The following is a 19,927-nucleotide window of genomic DNA, read 5'->3' on the forward strand; positions in this document are numbered from 1 at the left end:
CTGCACTTTGGGTTGAAAGTAACTTTTGTGGATTGTTTCTTCCGAGACAGTGGCATTAACAGAAACGAGGCTGGCAAAGCTTGGTTTTCTATAAGACATGTGCCCTGTCCAACATGTCCCAAAAGATGACTCGCATTTTAGCTTCATTAACCTAGAAAATAATAATAAAATTTGCCTTTTGGGATTGATAAGTGAAATTAGTGCCCATTATATTGGGATGATTTGTAGTAGACAGGAGCGTTTGAATTCATCTCCTGCTTCATATTCTGTGTAGTCTGCTATGGTCTTTTGTCCTCACTGAAAGCATGCCTACCATCTTGTGTTTGAGTGTTTTACGGGTGAAGGGGTAGAAATACAGCCTGGCTTACAGCAGATTCAGATGTAGCACATCCAAAATGTTTAAATAAGCATGCCTGTCCACTTCTACTAAAAATGCTTCTGGAAGTCTCAGTTTCTCAAAACCACCAAGTCTAATTTGTGGGCATTAGCATATGCTCTCAGGCAGAATGAGTCCTGTGCTTGTGAGAACAAGATCTCACAATAACTCTGTATATGGCTTATGTAAAATACAGTCCGGTAATGCAGATTGGATATTTCTTGTAGGTTCTTAAGCATCAACATTAGTAATAGCTGCCCTGTGACCTTATCTGAAATTTAATTGGCACATTCCTCTCCTTGCAATGACCAAAAATAATAAATCTTTTTAAAATCTCTGTTGCCTTACATACTTCGAGTATGGGGATCCTTTGCCAAATTTGTAGGACTTCCTTCCTTCAGACTTGGAAGCATTTGAGAAAGGAATGGTAGAAGGAGGAAAAGAACTTAAATGTCCCGTTGCTATCTTCTGATATTAAGATATGTTGATGCTGTGTCATAGAATGACAAAATTCAGTATTATGACATTGTCATATGAAAAAGCTTGCAGTATGTTTCAGCAGCACAAAAGGTTTTTTTTTTTTTTGCTTTCAAAATATACTGCTGTGTTTCAAAGAAATCTGACCAGTAAATACTACTTTCTTATACTTTTACTTTCTTCATAGCTTATAAACTTAGGAATTATGAAAAAATACTTAATTTGAATATTATCATCCAGTGTTAGAGGTTGGTAATCTAGTTTTCATTCAGATACAAAAATTGTTCTCATATAAAAACTGTGATAATAAATTGAATCTGATAGAAAATTGTTCCAAAACTCTTCAGCATGAAGAAGAAAAACATTTTAGATTCCTTTAGTAATAGTAGTGATGAATAAGCCCTGTGTTAAAATCTGCTCAAACACCATAATGTTCAATGTTTCTAACTTTTCATTTAAATGTAGATTGAGACATAGTATTTATGGACAGTAGTCTAGAAAATTGGGCCTAGCAACTTTGACATAGGATACTTAGCACTTCGATGCAGTAATTTTGATGGTGGATATTGATTATTCAGAAGTCATGAAATGATCCCTCCTCCCATTACCATCTTGTGTTTCACTAGGGTAATTGTTACCTGTTTTTAAGATGTGCTAATAATTGTGCGATCTTCTAAAAATGTTGCTATATCTTTTTGCAGTGATGTGGCCTGCATAGTACTTTTAGAAAGCTTGAACTGATTGATACGAGCAACTTGCTTCTCTACACATAAATGTGTTTGTACATGATCTTGGATTGGAGTACAGAGAAACTTCCTCCCTCTCATCTGTTAGATCTAGCACACCTGGTTGTTGCTTACGTAGCTAATACCGGAAAAGCATTTATTTTATAATCGGAATGTACATTCAGCTTCCATCTGGTTGAGCTTTCTCATCTTGCCCTTCCAGTTAAAAAGGTGGAGAAAAAAGGCCATATACTGATCTCATTTAGTTCTAGTTTCCTCCCCTTTTTAATAGTCTTTTTTTGTTCTTTGACTGGGTTTGGTTCAGTTTGCCCTGGAGATGCGAGACTTCCTCACAACAGCAGGAGTCACACATTTGGAGAATGCTGGAGCTGCGAGAGGGAAAGGCCCAGTGCAACAACAGAGAGAAGCAAAAAGGAAAAAGACAAGCAGACCGACAGCACTGAGGAAAGCAAGGGACAGAAAGTGCTTCAGAACTGCCAGCAGCAACAGAGGAACTTGACAAGAAGCCCCCCTCAGTGCGTGTGGCTGTGTGCTTAGGATTTCTGTCAATGCATTCCAGTAACCCCAAAGTGAGAAATTCCCCATCAGGAAATGCCCAGAGGTAAATAGCATACATTTATATATATATATTCTTCCCCTCTCTCTGTGTCTCTCTGGTGGCATTATGACATGAATCGCTATTTGCCTTCTGTACTTTAATTGGAACCCCCTGTCATGTGAGTTTCATCTGCTGAGTGCTATTCAAGTTTATTCAGATATGGAGAATTCTCTTCATGTGCTGGTTCTCTCTGCCTTTATATGATATTTCATAAGAAATTACAAGTTTTTTGCAATCTCTTTTGAGGTTCTTGATTTTGTAGTCGCTTGTGTTTTCTTGTTGTTTTTTGCCCCCATTGAGTATCTCTGGCACAATCCTCTAATTTGACAAAACAGCCTTTGAGAGGGTGACAGTTTTGACCATTCCACTTGATAGCACACAGTGCTTCCACTTCCATTTTACGGGGAAGGTAAATATTGGCACATAGAGGAAGTGTTCCCATGTCACTTCTGTCTTGGTGTTCAGGGGGGAAGCATATTCTTCGTATAGATGGAACAAAAACATTCCCCCTCCCCAAATAAGTAGAAGTGGAAAGAAACATCCTTAGAACACAAAATTGAATGGAAATTGTAGCTATTTTGCCTGAGGTAACCAGATCTCTTAATTATTATTATTATTATTATTAGTTTATCAGAGCATTAATACCCCAAACTTCATGCCACTTAGGATAACTTACAATATAGAAAAACCAGTTACATGAAAATGGTTGAAAACAATTGCAAAAGAGGCAGAGTTAGCAGTTTAAAAAATCATAAAAAAGCATTATCTGCCTCATATTATAAAAGCCTTCTGGGGAAAAAACAGTTATTCAGTAACTGGGGGGAAAAGCTGTGTAGGAAGTGACCAACCATGGGCCAAATGAATATGGTAGTCTGGTTGTTGACATGGAGCAAGTCCTCTCTCATATCTCATCCAGCCATACTTCTACCTTTGATGGGACACAGAGAAGGGTCTCTCCTTATGATCTTAGGAATGGTATGAGTGGAGGGGATCCTTGAAGTATCCTGGACCTAATCCGTTTCAAAATAATTGTGCCCAGAAGCACATTTGTACCCTGTGTATATTATTGGATTGGGGAAGGGGTAGGTGGGTTCCTTCTCATCTTTATTGCTGGTTTTTTTTATTACATTGTATCTGAGAGCTGATTCATATCTTCTGCCACTCATGTGCATCTTACAGCTCTTTCAAGTAATCTACGACTCAAAGAAATTGAGTGATCTTACAGACCAGCTTCCATTATCAGGGAGGTCTACCCCTGATCTGGTGTGTTCCTCTTCATGCAAGTTGGCTACATATACATTGTGGCTGCTGACTATAATTATGGATCAGTTCTGAGGCTCAGCTCTTTTTATTCGATATATTTTCCCCACATCTACTGTGCTGATGAAATCTAGTTCAGTGCTATTTTACAATATTCTTTTGCACTTGTTTTCAGAAAGATGCAATTTTTGCCTCTAACAGTTGAAAGTAACTGAAACGAGCATTTTTAAAACTTACATTCCGCTGGCAGGTAATGGATAGAAATTCAGAGTTGTGTATAAATTCAGTTGAACTTTCATGGAAAAACATCCCCCCCCCAACAGTTGAGCTGTGTTGTTTGAATCCAGATGGGTGGCATTGTGAACTTTATGGTGCCCTGCTTATTTGCTTTGTGCTGGTCTTAGTGTGAGGCATGTCTTTGTACATAGAAACCATTGTCTTTATTGACAGAAGTGACAGAGGTACATCCCCATGTGACTGACTGGTTCCTAGGATCTGGGTAGTTGCTGCCTTTCTCTGTTTGCTTAAGTAGTAATACCTCAAGCTGGATAATAAGGCATTTTTTTAGATAGCTGCTGGACAATATGCATGTGGATGAATTTAACTTACTGGTGCTGGCCACACTCTGTAAAATAAGCTGAGCTGGTGGCTACTGCTGTGTAAATTGGCATTCTTATATCTTTTATTACAAATTACTCTTCTTCCCCACCTTTATTTTCCAGTAGTCCCAAATCAAAGCAGGAGGTGATGGTCCGTCCCCCTACAGTGATGTCCCCATCTGGCAACCCCCAGCTGGACTCTAAATTCTCCAACCAGGGTAAACAGGGGGGCTCAACTGGCCAATCCCAGCCCTCTCCCTGCGACCCCAAGAGTGGGGGCCACACACCAAAAGTGCTCCCAGGACAAGGAGGAAGCATGGGGTTGAAGAACGGGGCTGGCAATGGTTCAAAAGGGAAAGGGAAGAGAGAGAGGAGCATTTCAGCGGACTCATTTGAACAAAGAGATGCTGGGACTCCCAGTGATGAATCTGAAATCAAAGGTATGTCTACATGTGAAGGGGCAGAAAAATGAGTGGGTGTCAGCTTTTACTGAGAGCCTCTGTGATTTTTTTTAACTTGCTCTGAACCCTAGATATTGTACCAGCCAAAATGAGTCAGTTCTGTATATCGGCATGAAGGAAGATTTTTGACAATTGGATTGGAAGACTTGGAAAAAGCAGCTTCCTGCCAAAGCACATGTTCTGAAACTTGTCACAGTGACCCCCTTTTAAACTAATAGTTCCTCAAGTGTAAAAAGAGGCAAACAATTTGTCTTTTCAAGAGTGTTTCGTTTGATTTGCTTGATAAGAAGGCAGGTCCCACGAACCCCACAGCAAGCTGTGGTCAGTTTTGATATGTGCCTAGCGGTGGACCTTTCTTCCGCTGCAGGCAAAGGTCTCATTTTCTCAGGAAGAGGGTGTCTTTTCCATAGGTTTAAATGCAAACACCACACTATAAAAAGGCCCGAGTGCCATTCGTAATTGACATGATCTGAGTGTATTCTGTGCTTGGGTATCTCTAGTGAATTATGTAATGTCGCATAAGGAGCAGCCATCAAAATCTGAGCCTGTATTTCTGTAAGTGTTAAAAGAATGGGTTTTGCTTTGCTTCTCAAAAATGACACAATCTGTTGTTTGTGTGCAGGATATTTAAGTGGGTATTTTTGTTTTTTCATTGTGTTGACATGTTCAGTTCATAGATATGTTAATCCACTGAGACCCTCTTGGGATAGAGAGGGTTAAAAACCTCAATAGAGGAACATTAGTCCCCTTGGAGAAGGCCTATAAGGAAAGCAATAGCTTGTGAAACAAAATTTGGAGTAGGACAGATGATAAATAGTCTGTGTTTCACAGGTTGGAAAGAACTAGATTAATGCTGTGCATCCTTGCCCTCTTCAGGATATGATGGAAGTAGTAAGAGGAGCTTAGCCCCCAGAGAGGAACTTTTGCTCTAGAGTAGCGCTTGTTCCTGTATATCCCAGCTCAGTAAGGCTGGTCTCTGAGCAGTCAGATATTTTCACAGCTTATAATTGATGACCATCATTTCCACCCACTTGAAATATAGCTTTGATTGGGGTAGGGAAAGTCTTTCTGTTGTTGCTGTATGGTATCTTAGACTACAGGAATGCAGCTCTAATCTGTCAATCTCAGAAGTCCTGTTCTGCTTGGAATATCATAGGGACTGTTCATGTTAGTCTTACGAGTGTTGTTGCACTTGTGGAAATGCTGTTTATGTAAATCACATGTGCTTGGGACTGTCTTCAGTGGCTAACATAATTCGTGTGATAGTGGCCAGTGTTCTCCACATAAGCCCAAATGTGTCAAGCTTTGCTTGAATTCTACTCAGTCCTGAGGCTGCTGGGCTCAAGATATTCACAGGGGCCACTAGCTGAATTCAAGTGAGCTGAAGCATGCAATTATATCTGCCCCCCCCCAATTCCTCTTCTTCTCTTTTATTTTACTTTTTGCTTTCCCTTCTGTTATTTGATTGCAAGCCTACAGGTGAAATTATGTTGTGTATTTAATTTTTGCGCAGCACCTTCGAGTTTGGGGCGCTTTGATCATTACGGGTTCATAGCTGAGGATTAGGGCATTTTTTGTCCCATCGGCACATTTTTCAACACATGACTTGTTTCTCATTTTACTTGGCTTATGATGTTTTGCAAAGAAAATAAAATAAAAATGTTTTGTATCGCCATATGTGGATCTTGAAACTTTATTACTTGATTACTGTGTGGTGTGGACTTCTTAAAGTTTCGGAAACCATTTGAATCTCACTTAGCCTCTGAACCAACCCCCATGTCTCATGTGTTGGGTAAGAGCAATTTAAATGTGAAAATATTACACTAAATATACTGAGAAAATCTATGCAGCCAAAATGCTCTGGCCTATGCATACATCAGCTGGCACATTGCTTACACATCAGCTTTGTACTGATTTTGAATAGACTCTAGGATTTGACTCTTGTGTATTTTTTGGGAAAGGCAATGAAGTGGTGTAAAGCTTCTAAGAACAATCTCCTGTGTGCTGTTGTCATTGTTGGTGTGTCAAGGTGGGAGCAATTGTCCTAGGTTAGCCTTACCTTGGTAGAATTTACAGTATGTCTTAAACTAAAACATCTAAACAACTATGGGCAGGCCATCTCAGTTTGAGGCAAACTGTGGGAAAGTGTTATCTAGCTGAACAATGTGGAAGGTTCAGTAGCTTTGCCAGTGGAGGATTCCACACACACTCCTCATTTGAAACCAGTCACATTTTTTTACAACATCTGTGACTGATCCTTGCTCTGCCCCCGCGATCCCAATGACTTTTGGCATCAATGGTGATGGGGGGGGGGACCATGCACAATATTTTGGTGGGTGAAGCAGGGTACCCTGATGAGGATGGAGAATCACTCCTTTCCTGTTTCGGGGGGGGGGGGGGGGAATCTTCATGGATCAGCTGAGGAGGGGTGAAACCACGTCCTTTGTGTGCGCACACATATGGAAGTTTTCATTAAAAGTGTATAGGTTTGCTATACCCGCTGCTGGCATGCAGACCCTGGAGGATTGGCCAAAGATGAATGTGGCCCTCAGGCCAAAATACTCTTTAAGAGTTTTCCTTGTGGATGTGTCGAAATTGACAAATGTACAAGAGTATACTATGAATGACTGGATTTTAAATCACACGAAGTGTAATAGTAGAAGCTGTGGTGCAAATGGGAGAAAAAGTTTGAAGTTGTAAATGCCAGCTATCAATATTAGGATGGGCATTCATAAGAAATGTCTTATATAAATGCCAGAACAAATAAATCTTATGTTGGGTGATTGTACTGTATCTAAAATGAAAGTGCTACTAAGGGAGCTACTGAAAGATGGGAATGGAATTTTGATATCTTTTTTGAGACTGAGACCTCTCCACTACTTCCGTTTCAGATCTTGGCTCTGCTGACCATGCAAAATCGCAAGAGTCCCAGCATACTGCACACTCCTTGGCTCCTTCAAATGCCTCAGCCCCAAGATCTTCCACGCCTTCTCATGGTCAGGCGGCCCCTTCAGAGCCAGGTAGTATGCAGAAGACTCCATCCAAAGTGGTCTATGTCTTTTCAACAGAGATGGCTAATAAGTAAGTGACACTTTAGTTTACACTGAATGTAGTAGCCACAGCCTCTGGTTTAGTTTTGTTTGCTGCTTATACACGATGACAAGTTATATCCATTCATGGCTTCCACTTGCAACCATATCTACCTGTATCTCCATCACAACATCACACGAGGAAGGGCATGAATGTATGTTATACGTTGAAAGAGAATCCTTCTAGGAAAATGAAAAACTGTGTTTTGCCTTGTGGACAAGTTGGCACTTAATTGTGCATTTGTAAAGCACCCTGAGGACTTCAGATAGAGGGTGGTATAGAAACCAATTAGATGTTCGTTAGATGTTACCCTCTTTAGTAGAGGTATATTACGTTTACAGGAATAGGGCCTACTGAATGGTAACCAACGGACTTTGGAATGCCATTTTTAATGGGGTGTGCCTGGCACCAGCAAGCTTTTTGCACCAGGGGAAGACCTTTCCATTTGCCAAGGTTTTATAGATTTTAGATTATTTTCTTTTTAATTGTACTTTATCCTGGTGTTAGTTCTTAAGATTTTATATTGTTTTGTATCTTGTTTGATTGTGCGAATTTTACTTAGTTTTGTACACTGTCCTGGAATCTTTCTATGAAGAGTGATTAAGAAAAACGACAGCTAGCATGTTATCAATTACAGAAAGAGGTGCAGACTTTTGTTGACAGGGACTGACATGCCCTGTGATGTTTCAGCTGCTTGTGTTTGTCTTCAGGGCTGCAGAAGCTGTGCTGAAAGGACAAGTGGAAACCATTGTATCTTTTCACATTCAGAACATCTCTAACAAGGTGGAACGAAACACTGCACCTTTGGTAAGTAACTTAACAGATGGAGGAGACTGTGTGGGCAGGAGGGGTGAGGCTGCCAGTGGCTTGACAGAATGGTTAAAGCATGATTGGCAAAAGGTGAACTCAGAGCTTGGACTTCCTCATTGCCCTAGAAGTAGGCTTCATTTGAGCCATGTGAAATTACTTACTTGTCTTCCTTTTTCTTCAGAACACTCAGATTCCACCACTTCGAAATGATACAAAGCCCCAAGCTCCATCGCAGCTGCCTGCTTCTCAAGAGCAGACTCCTCCCCAGAATGCCAAAATGCAGCAGACTCCACCCATTCCAGTGCCGGCACCAGCACCCAAACCTACTGGCCCTCCGTGTCCTATTGAGCAGGACAATCCTGGATTAGAAAGTAAAGTGATGTCAGCAGGAAGTCCTGCAAACTCCACCCCTCTACAAACTGAAGGATTTGGGCAAACTTCAACCCCCAGTAATAGAGCCGTTAGTCCAGTTTCCCAAGGAAGTAACAGTTCCACTGCGGACCCTAAAGGTCCCAACCAGCAGGTATCTGGTGGGGACCCACCAAATATGGGTGAAAATCCAGATGGACTGTCCCAGGAGCAGCTGGAGCATAGAGAACGTTCCCTGCAGACTCTGCGAGATATTCAGCGTATGCTTTTCCCAGATGAGAAGGAGTTCACTGGAGGCCAAGCTGGGCCTCCCCCGCCCAATTCTGGAGTGCTGGATGGTCCCCAAAAGAAGCCTGAAGGGCCAATACAGGCCTTGATGGCTCAATCCCAAAGTTTAGGTAAAGGGCCAGGACCCCGGACAGAAGGAGGGGCTCCCTTTGGCCCTCCAGGGCACCGAGACATGCCCTTCTCACCAGATGAAGTTGGGCCACCATCCTTAAACTCTCAGTCTGGTCCTATAGGACCAGAGCACCTGGATCACATGACCCCCGAGCAGGTGGCCTGGCTGAAGTTGCAACAGGAGTTCTACGAAGAAAAGAGGAGGAAGCAGGAGCAGGTTGTACAGCAGTGTTCTTTACAAGACATGATGGTTCACCAGCATGGGCCTCGAGGATTGGTCAGAGGCCCCCCACCTCCATACCAGATGACCCCAGGTGAGGGCTGGGGTCCTGGGGGCCCAGAGCCCTTTCCTGAAAGTATGACTATGTCCCATTCACTGCCCCCAAGGGGCATGGCCCCCCATCCCAATGTGCCTGGTGGTCAGATGCGGCTGCCTGGGTTTGCTGGAATGATAAACCCTGACATAGAGGGTCCCAATGTCCCAAACGCCACTTCTAGACCCGGGCTTTCAGGTGTCCCTTGGCCGGAAGATGTGCCAAAAATGCCAGATGGCCGAAACTTCCCTCCTGGGCAAGGTGTGTTCAGTGGGCCTGGGCGAGGGGAGAGGTTCCCCAATCCTCAGGGCCTGCCTGAGGAGATCTTTCAACAGCAGCTGGCAGAAAAACAGCTCGGACTTCCCCCTGGCATGAGTATTGAAGGCATCAGGCCTGGCATGGAAATGAACCGGATGATTCCCTCTCAAAGACACATGGAGCCCGGCAATAACCCCATCTTCCCACGTATGCCGGTTGAAGGGTCCATGAGCCCCTCCAGGGGAGATTTCCCCAAAGGGATGCCACCTCAGATGGCAGCTGGTAGGGACTTGGAATTTGGGATGGGCCCTGGTAGCATGAAGGGGGATGTGAATCTGAATGTCAACATGAGTTCCAATCCACCAATGATACCTCAGAAGATGAGGGAAGCTGGAGTGGGCCCGGAGGAAATGATGAAAATGCGCCCAGGTGTCTCGGAGATACTCCCCTCGCAGCAGAAAATGGTGCCCATGCCATTTGGTGAGCATCCCCAGCAGGACTATGGAATGGGCCCGAGACCTTTCCATCCTATGTCTCAGGGCCCAGGTGTTGGTCTCCGGAATCACAGAGAACAAATGGGGCCTGACCAAAGGACTAACAACCGGCTTAGCCACATGCCACCACTACCTCTGAATCCCTCCAGCAACCCAAACAGCCTCAACACAGCTCCTCCTGTTCAACGCAACCTCGGACGCAAGCCCTTGGATGTTTCCGTTGGTGCCAGCCAGGTTCATTCTCCAGGCATAAATCCACTGAAGTCCCCCACCATGCGCCAGGTCCAGTCTCCCATGCTGGGTTCGCCCTCCGGGAACCTCAAGTCCCCCCAGACTCCATCCCAGCTGGCAGGGATACTCGCAGGGCCGACTGCAGCAGCTGCTGCTTCAATCAAATCTCCTCCTGTTATGGGCTCTGCTGCCGCTTCTCCTGTCCATCTCAAGTCTCCGTCCCTCCCTGCACCTTCTCCTGGATGGACTTCATCTCCAAAGCCCCCACTGCAGAGTCCTGGAATACCCCCCAACCACAAAGCGTCTCTTGCCATGTCTTCACCAGCCATGATGGGAAATGTTGAATCAGGTCAGTTGTGCTCACTTTCCCTACCATACTTTTTCTTCACTATATAATCACTAAGGTGCTACCTTTCTTTTAAACAAATTCTGCTCTGATTCCTTTTAAACAAACTCTGCTCTGATTCCTTTTAATTACAACCTGATGCACCAGACTTGGCAGGCTAGCTTGTTACCTTTCTGCTCCTAAACTGCTTTGTGTTGGGCACAAGATCAGGGTCCGTAAAGATATTGTCATAGTACTAGTTGATGTATGGACATAATTGAACTGTGAAGAGATGGATGCACAAACTGATTACTCTCACTAGCTTAGAAACATAGTCTTTTGTATACAGGCTAGGTTGAAACAGGGTAGACTTGGAGCGATTACTAGTGTATTGTGTGTTGGGTAAATTGAGTTCTATTTGCAGAGCACTCTGCTAGAGGCAGTTCCTTCTGTAGCTACTAGGGAGTTGAGGGACCTTCTGGAACACCATGGGAAGTGTTGTTGGAGGCCTCAGGGGGGGGGGGTAACTTCAAAAATTGCTCTCCTTTCCTCCAGCAGGAACCTCTGCTGGATCTGAGATGTTTCTCAGAAAGGCATGCATGTCTGGATCCAACCTCGTATGCCAAAGTGGGATAGATGTGAGAAGCGGGGAAAATAAACTCCTTTGCCTTGTTCTGAAGCAAATTTGTTGCAGATTTGAGAGTTCCTCCCATGGAAACTTAGAACCAGCTCCCTTGCATATCACAAGCTGGTTCCTGTAGTATTTTTGTATTGTAAGGATTATTGCATATAAATTCCTGAAACAATGACATTTTGTGAAGGGTTGTCCTCACCGAACAATTCAGATGGTAAACAGCATTTGGTAAACTTTGTGTCTTGCTTGGCTTCACAGATCCCTCCTGGGAGGAAGTTGGTTTAACATTAGATCACAGATTTGGCTGTGAATGGTTTTTAGGCAGATGCCAGCTGATTTCTGCAGTGGTTTTTGCCTTTACACAAAATATAAGCCCCTCTCTTGCTTCACATGGTCCTGTTTGCCCTACAGAATTGCAAGTCTCGTTGAATCTTTCAGATTTATAGCTTAAAGTCAACTGGCTGTTCTCATCCTGCAAGGTTCTAATAAAGGAAGTCCCCAGGTGCGCAATGTTTGCATGCAGTTGTTTGATGGAGCCAGCCTTGGGAGCTCTTCAGTCTGTGAAATCACATTATTCCAGGAATTAGGAAGGCAACCAAGACAACACTTTGACTGCATTGCCCTCTACTGTTTCAGAGTAATCACTGCAATGCCATGCTTTCCCCCACCCCTTTTTTGGAGTTCTCCTGTAGCTCTGAGGCCCAGCTCTCCAATGGATTTTACTGTGATAAAACATTTTTAGGTTTATTAGGACCTATATACACTTTATTCTAGACAAATAGTACACATTATCTAAGTTACATTTTGATAAAACTCAGTAAGAGTTAGAAATAACTCCGAAACTATAGAATAGCATTTGAGACCGCATTGAAAAACACTAGATTTGGAACAAGTTTCTCTCCGTCTCCCCTCTGTCAACTTGATGCTTTGGTTGATGGTAGCTGGATTTGCAGCCAATGCGTAGTCACTGCCATTTCTTCTGTCTGCAGACAAATCCAGACACTCCTGATTTCATTCCATCACAGTTGGAATGAAATCTTGCTTGAGAGACTTGGGTTGACAGTGGAAAACGTTGACCTTGTCTGACATGTGTTAAAAATACGCAGTGATAGCTCATGGTGCATTGTTGAATAAGAAATGGAACTTTTAGTAAGCTGGTTAGTGCTCTTATGTGAAACAGCACATTTAATAATAGCGTTTAAACTTCTGAACTCACCCAAGCTGTTCAGCTTTGCTTCATATATGCATCACAGGGTAACTGTTCTGTTTGTTGGGATTCCAACCATTAGGTAGCTGGAGGGTGTACATTTTTGCACAGGCAAGTTTGTTCTCTCCACTATTAGTTGTATTTATGAAATTGAGCCCCCCCCTTTTTTTTAAAGGCACTTGCTCTCTTCCTGGTCTCTCTGTGAGCCAGGTCCTCCCTCCTTTGTCTCAGCAGCAGGCATTGCTGAATGGCATGAAGCATGCATGGATGTTTGGAGCTACTATGGCTGGTAGGGATGTCAAGGGGCATTATCCAGTTAGTGCCTGTCATTCTAGTCTTGAGAGATTCTGGTGTGCTGCACACAAAAAACCAGGCATAGTAGTTGCATTTGCTGGGTGTAAAATAGTTTTTTCTAGCAGTTGTGATGATAATGAACTGTCCAGATTGCTGAGAAACTGGGATTTAGGAGGGAAAGTAGCATTTTGTTGAGATTCTGACACCTGGGCTCTCAAAAAGCAAATGGCTTGAAGGATCCAGTATGAAAATAGCCTCTCCTCTTCCCTTTCCTGCAGTTATTTCATTAGTTCTTCCTCTTGGTTGATTTGTCTGAATACCCTGATTCATATAATTATTTTGTAACAAGGTCTGAAATTCAGTTTATGGTAATACAGTGTGTATTTCGTGCATAACTGCAGATTATAGTACCATCCTTGTAAGTACTTATGGGACTAGTGTTAGCAGGTGAAAGTAGATCTAGTCCCTGATGTACACACACTCAAGCTTCATTTATGCAGAAAGACCATTGATGGATAGGGCTGTGTAGTTGCTATTGCTGTTATGGCTTGCTATTGTCCCAAAGATTTATTTATTTAAAATTTTATATCCTACACTTTTAGTGCCTACCACACGGGACAGCTGACAACAACTTCATTGCAATACAGTTGTTTTAGTGGATTCAAGAGGGAACCAGAGTCCACTCCTTCTAGGGATGTGTGCTTTTCTCTGAGCATTTGGTATATTGGCAGAGAAGCGAGTCGGGGTGAACTTGTGGGATTATGATTGATGCCTCTTAAGTCAGAACCCTCTTGGTCCAATGTAAGAGTGTCACAGCATCTTGAAGGCTTGGTTGTCCTCAGATACCTGGACTTTGTGGTACACAAGTGTTGTCCTTGTGTGTGGCTGAAAATGAACTTCCTGTTGCATATAGTGTAGGGTAACGTTTGTGTCATAGAGAATGAAACACTAAATAAACTGCAGACAGCCTGATTATGGAGCAGTTGCCTTGTGGTATATTGATGTACTGTGGTATGCATGAGAGAGGGGTGAGGGAGCGAAGGAGGGGCACAGTTCCCTTTTTCAGGGCTGGGGGAAAGCACTCTGCCTGAGGACAGCTGCTGCCAATCAGAGTAGACAGTAGTACAGGGCCAGATTAACCAGTGGTATTATTTGATATAAATAAGTTTCATATGGTCAAATTGGCATTTAACCCAGACCCAACAGGAAGCTGTTGAGTGAAACTTCAAAAGTATTCTAGGCAAGGTAACGAATTGTTAAAGGCTAACTTGTATTTATTTATTTAGGTGGTGCACCCCCTCCAACGGTTAGCCAGGCTGCTCCTGTGACTCTTCCTGGAAATCTTCCTTCTAGCAGTCCATACACAATGCCCCCAGAGCCTACTCTGTCTCAAAATCCTCTCTCCATCATGATGTCCCGGATGTCCAAGTTTGCAATGCCCAGTTCTACTCCACTCTACCATGATGCTATCAAGACTGTAGCTTCCTCAGATGATGACTCTCCTCCAGCACGTTCCCCAAACCTGCCACCTATGAACAATCTTTCGGGTAAGAAACAAATGCTGTATAGGTGTGCTGTGGCTGGTAGCATGTGGTTTGGAGAATATCATAGGGAGAAGCTAATGAAATTGCAACTTGCATGTGGCAAAACAGTGACACACTGAAATAGCCTCACTGAAATTGAGTTGTCAGGAACTACTCACCTAGGATGGACAGCTTAAGGTGGGGGCAGCAAACAGCCTGTGTAACTTAACCGAAGTGTTTGGCAGGAGGCTGCTGATGTAGGCGGTTACATAAATTATCACACCCTTCTCTCTTTTTTCAGTTTTAACTTTCCAACAGTAGTTATCCACATTGAAAATGGAGCATTTTGACTTGCAAGTATAGCACAAACTATTACACCAAGTGTAATTTGTGAAAAAAGACTAGGGATTATGTCTCTGTGTGTCTCAAGTGATCACGTTTTATCATAGCTTACATGAGAGCTACTTACCAGTCTAAGAATCATTCTGATATTGATGTAGTGTGTTCTGTGATTTGCTTGTGGCTGTTTCAGTTGGGTCTTTCTTAGAACCCAGAAACAAGTTCTACCCAAGGAAGTGAGAAATGATGTCAGATTTTGTTTGACTCCAATTGGATTAAGAGGAGTTTTAAAAGCTGTTGAGTTTATGTCAAGCTGACTTAGAAGAGTGACAACTTCTCTTCGTCACAGAAAGGCGCTGAGTCTTAGATTAAGTGTGTCCAGGTTCTTGATTCAGGTTCCAGGATGGTTAGACTTTAGGTGGTAGTACTTCTATTTTGAAAAGGCACACCTTTGCTCTTTTAACCAACCTGATGGAAATAGTGAGATAAATCGGTTCAAGTGAATAGAATCCTACAACAGTAAAATGTAGTGAGATGGTTGTGGAAGATTTGGAGCTTAGCTGTGCCAAGCAACTCCAGAATGACACACTCTGCCTCTGTTCTGGACCCCCTCTTTTTGTAGGCAATGTTATTCCTGGAGACCTTTCCTATAACTGCCTTCTCCTTTAGTGGCTTCTTGAAGAAGGATTTGGAGTAAACTTGCATCATTTTCCCTTCTAGAGAAGGGTTAAATTCCATTGTTCTGCTGTTGTATCAGTCACCTATGGAATACCTCAAGGAAAAGACCAAATTGTTACCACCCCCATTCTTTTTAAGCTTGCGTAATACTTCTGATTCACCCTGGTGAAAATGGTGGATGTTTTCTAGGGCATACTTGGGGCTTCCCTTGTCCTCTGTGAACCCTTAATCATGCCTTATTACAGTGTGACCGGGTTGCCTTGGCAGAGAAGTCAACAATGGAAAGGGTTCCCTCATTTCAGCAATTGTTGTTACCTTCACCAGCATGAAACCTCCCCTTTGACATTTGTCTTTGTATTGAGAGATTCCAGTATGTGCAACGGTCTCTGATCGAAAATATGTCAGCATTTGGGACAACCTCTTTGTGCTGGTGTGCTTTTGACGTGGTCCTTATTTTATGCGAGGCTGTAGTATAGCAAGGAGATATTTAGCTATCCATAGATTACTCATTTCCACATTAGAAGTCACGTATGCAGTACTTGCCATTCCTGAAAGCTTTTTGTATTATCACCTACTTGCTCTAATCTTAACCTTTTCCCCCTCCCATTCTCTCTAGGAATGGGCATTAACCCCCAGAATCCTCGCAGTTCAGGTCCCAACCAGGTGGGCCCGATGCCAACTCTTAGCCCAATGGGAATGACGCAGCCTCTAACTCACAGTAACCAGATGCCCTCTCCAAATGCTATGGGACCCAGTATACCTCCTCATGGGGTCCCTGGCCTGATGTCACACAATCCAATGATGGGTCATGGTTCCCAGGATCCCCCAATGGTACCTCAAGGACGCCTGGGCTTCCCACAGGGCTTTCCTCCAGTACAGTCCCCTCCCCAGCAGGTGCCATTTCCACATAATGGACCGAGTGGAGGACAAGGCAACTTCCCAGCTGGAATGAGCTTCCACGGTGAGGGACCTCTGGGACGTCCCACCAGCATGCCCCAAAGTTCAACGGATCCCGCACTTTGCAAGTCTGGAGGTCCCGGAGGACCCGATTCTTTCACTGTCCTAGGAAACAACATGCCTTCAGTTTTTACCGATCCGGAGCTGCAGGAAGTGATTCGCCCTGGAGCTACTGGAATACCAGAATTCGACCTGTCCAGGATTATTCCATCAGAGAAGCCTAGCCAGACACTACAGTATTTCCCTCGTGGGGAAGTACCAGGCCGCAAGCAGCCACAGGGTGTTGGGCCTGGGTTTTCTCACATGCAGGGAATGATGGCAGAACAGAATCCGAGAATGGGGCTGGCGTTAGCTGGCATGGGGGCACCTGATATTTCTCTTGGAGGAGCGTCATCCATGCCAGGTCACAACCCAATGAGACCTCCTGCCTTCCTGCAACAAGGCATGATGGGACCTCACCATCGGATGATGTCACCAGCACAACCAACCATGCCTGGCCAGCCCACTCTAATGAGCAACCCAGTAGGCATGATTCCAGGCAAGGACCGCGCTCCTACTGGGCTCTACAGCCATCCGGGACCTGTGGGTTCACCTGGTATGATGATGTCAATGCAGGGCATGATAGGACCCCAACAGAACATCATGATTCCTCCACAGATGAGACCCCGGGGAATGGCTGCTGATGTAGGAATGGGAGGATTTAGCCAAGGCCCTGGAAATCCAGGGAACATGATGTTTTAAGCTGCTACATAAGACTGGATGGTTCGATCCTTGTTGAGATGAGATTCCAGGTCCTGAGGGCTGCCTGAGAGCTCCAGGAGCACAGTTTGGCCATGCAATAGGTAAAAAAACAGACCAGAGGATGCTTTGGGAAATCTCGAATGTATGGAATTACCTGAAAACAAATGAATTCATTTTAACAGGTTGTTTTTTTAAAATTTATTTTTTAAAAATTATTTTTGTGTACTTGGATATCCTGTGATGGCACCTGCTTTGAGAATCTGTAGCTGTATTTTGAGAATTGCCATTTGTCACAAGTTGCACCATTCTCTCTGTATGTTTACGTCCTTTGGACTGGCTTCTCCCAGGACTCTTGGTTATTTTGGGGGGGTTATTTTTGTGTACTGTACTATATTGTAAAAGGGATTTTAGCAGAGACTTTAGTCTTTGGGGTGAGAGGCTGTTTACTTTTAGGTGGAAAATCCATCTTCAGAACTTTGGACTATTTTCCTTCAACTCCAATGTATAGAAAAACCAAACTACGACCTCAGAGCAGAGTATTAATGAAAAGCACAAAAGGAACTTAAGTTCAGTGAGGGGGAATCTTAAAAAAAAAATAAGTTAAGGACATATTTTTCAAATTATGGAGTGCTGTCGAGCACCTTTGTCTCTCCCTCCCACTCTTAAAAAAAAAAAAGGCATCTTGCCCCCCCTCCCTTTACTGTCTCCTCCTCTGGCAGCTGCAATACATTGTATTATTTTTGGGGAGTAAATGTAGGAGAGCCCCTTCTCATTCTGAGAGTGTTGCTACTTTCAGGAGGAGGCTGGACTTTGACACTGTTACATTCTACAGTAGTCTTACTGTTCGTTCTCCTTTTCTTAGGAACCCCCCCCCCCCCCGGTGACTTTATTAATGTGGGAGTGGAACAGACACTAAAAGTTATCCTGACCTTTTTTGTGGCTATCTTTTTTTTTGTTCCCCAGCGTAAAACGTTCTCTGTGTAACCTCCATTAAATTTGGTACAAAACCACTTGCCAGGGCTGTGGTGTCAGAAAAATAAAATATATTGTTTCTTACAAAAGCTATTCTTTCCTCCTTTGCTACAGTCTAGCTTGCTTCTAAATATGCCTGTTTGTATCGGGTTTAAAGTGCCTGCGTATATGTGCGTTTCAGATCGCATCCTCCTGATAAGGTTTTTATGTTGCACACCAGGTAGGCCGCTTCTTAAACCCCTTTCACCCTCTATCTTGGTGTAGAAGGGCATGGCTGTGCTACCGGTCTCACCTTTGTCATGGGGGCAGGTTAGCCTTAACATGGGCACACAGGTGAAGATCCCCTAGCAGTGAGCAGCTGCTCAGGAACAGAGATATCCACTCTAGTCAGGCAACCAGAAAATGAATTAAGTTGTAAAATGTTTACCTTCAGTAATCCAAAATAAGTTTCAGATGAAGATCTCCAACTCCAAAGCCTGAGTACTGATCAAGCTGTAGGTAGTAACTCCCATTTCCTTGGAATCAGTTGTAATACAATCATAGTATCAACTGAATATTTGAACAGCCATGAGTTTGGTATCTGTTTACATTCATTAGGAAAGGGCCAGTGAGCTAGCACCTTTGTATATAAAAACCTTGAGACTTCTTACCTCTTTATTTTCAAGTCTGTTTCAACAACTAACCTCACCCACCCCAGTATTCCTTTGGAAGATCCATATTTGTGATGTGTCAAGTTTTCTCCAGCTACACAAAACAGGTTCTTCCAGGTTTCATTTCCCTTTTACTACAGGGAGCAAACTATTACTAACCCTATGTTTCAGGTACAGAGGTTGCTGTAGCATTCGCACTGCTTCGGGTCGTCAATTTGTATTCCCTATAACCCACAGGGCACAACACCAATCTGATTCAACATGCTTCTGTTACAACAAGTAACAGCCATTTTGAATACCCAGTGACTATCCACCTGTCTTGTCTTTGGGTTGGTTATATTAACATTGCTGCCTGCTTTTAGCATTCAGTCTGACAAAGTGCTTGTATCCAATTACATCTTTCCAGGCTTCTATCGGCCCACTTCCATGTTTTTGCATTTTAGCCAACTCTAGCATTTCCACAACAGTTCACCTCTGGCCTACCTAGCCGTATCAAGCAACACTTCGGTTATAAAGTGAATATGGCAATAATTATAATAAAGTGGTTGGTTGAAGGTTCCAAGGAAAGAGACTTTGCCCTGCTAATGGCTGTAGCTTCTGACAGCAGCAAGGCTATATATAGGTGTCCTGGAATGAAAGTTAAGCTCCAGTAAAACGCCTTAATTGAGAATTTTGAAAGACTAGTTTAGTGGTTCAGTTTAGCTGCTAAAGGACCACAGGGAACTTAAAACAAAGAGTAGCACTAGCTTTAGCACATTGAATGTCTTAGTGGAGCTCAAAAGCAAATGTAGCAGTAGGTGCAGAGTGGTTGGTGTCCAATTAATGTTCTCTTACTGAAAGGCAATTTTCAGCAACCCCCCGTTTCCGGGTTGGGATCTTTTGGAGCAGCTTTGGCTAGGGGCAGGGATTATTTAAAATTGCCTTGCCTCCCCTTTTCACTGGTGTATGCCTTCTGTCAGCAGAGGGCCATCACTTGGCTGCCATCTGCAAGATTCCATTAATTTGAAAAACTGGGTTACAGTAACAACTTTTTGGATATTAAGCCACCACCAACTCTTACCGCAGCCAGGGACCCAATTTCCAAAATGTAGCAGCAGCATTCATCCCTGTTATACTTTACATTAC

General features: G+C 43.5%; 1 protein-coding gene across 1 annotated transcript; it reads left to right on the top strand.

Annotated features, from left to right (window-relative positions):
- Positions 1-1,995: 1,995 nt before the first annotated feature.
- Positions 1,996-18,241, top strand: BCL9 (BCL9 transcription coactivator). The gene is made up of 7 exons (XM_028726887.2): positions 1,996-2,200; positions 4,180-4,496; positions 7,409-7,598; positions 8,318-8,414; positions 8,599-10,831; positions 14,229-14,489; positions 16,099-18,241. The coding sequence occupies exons 1-7, from the start codon at positions 2,148-2,150 to the stop codon at positions 17,178-17,180; spliced, it is 4,233 nt and encodes a 1,410-aa protein (XP_028582720.2). The 5' UTR covers positions 1,996-2,147; the 3' UTR covers positions 17,181-18,241.
- Positions 18,242-19,927: the final 1,686 nt, after the last annotated feature.

Source organism: Podarcis muralis, chromosome 4, assembly GCF_964188315.1.
Source record: "Podarcis muralis chromosome 4, rPodMur119.hap1.1, whole genome shotgun sequence".
In the NCBI taxonomy this organism is placed as follows: Eukaryota; Metazoa; Chordata; class Lepidosauria; order Squamata; family Lacertidae; genus Podarcis; species Podarcis muralis.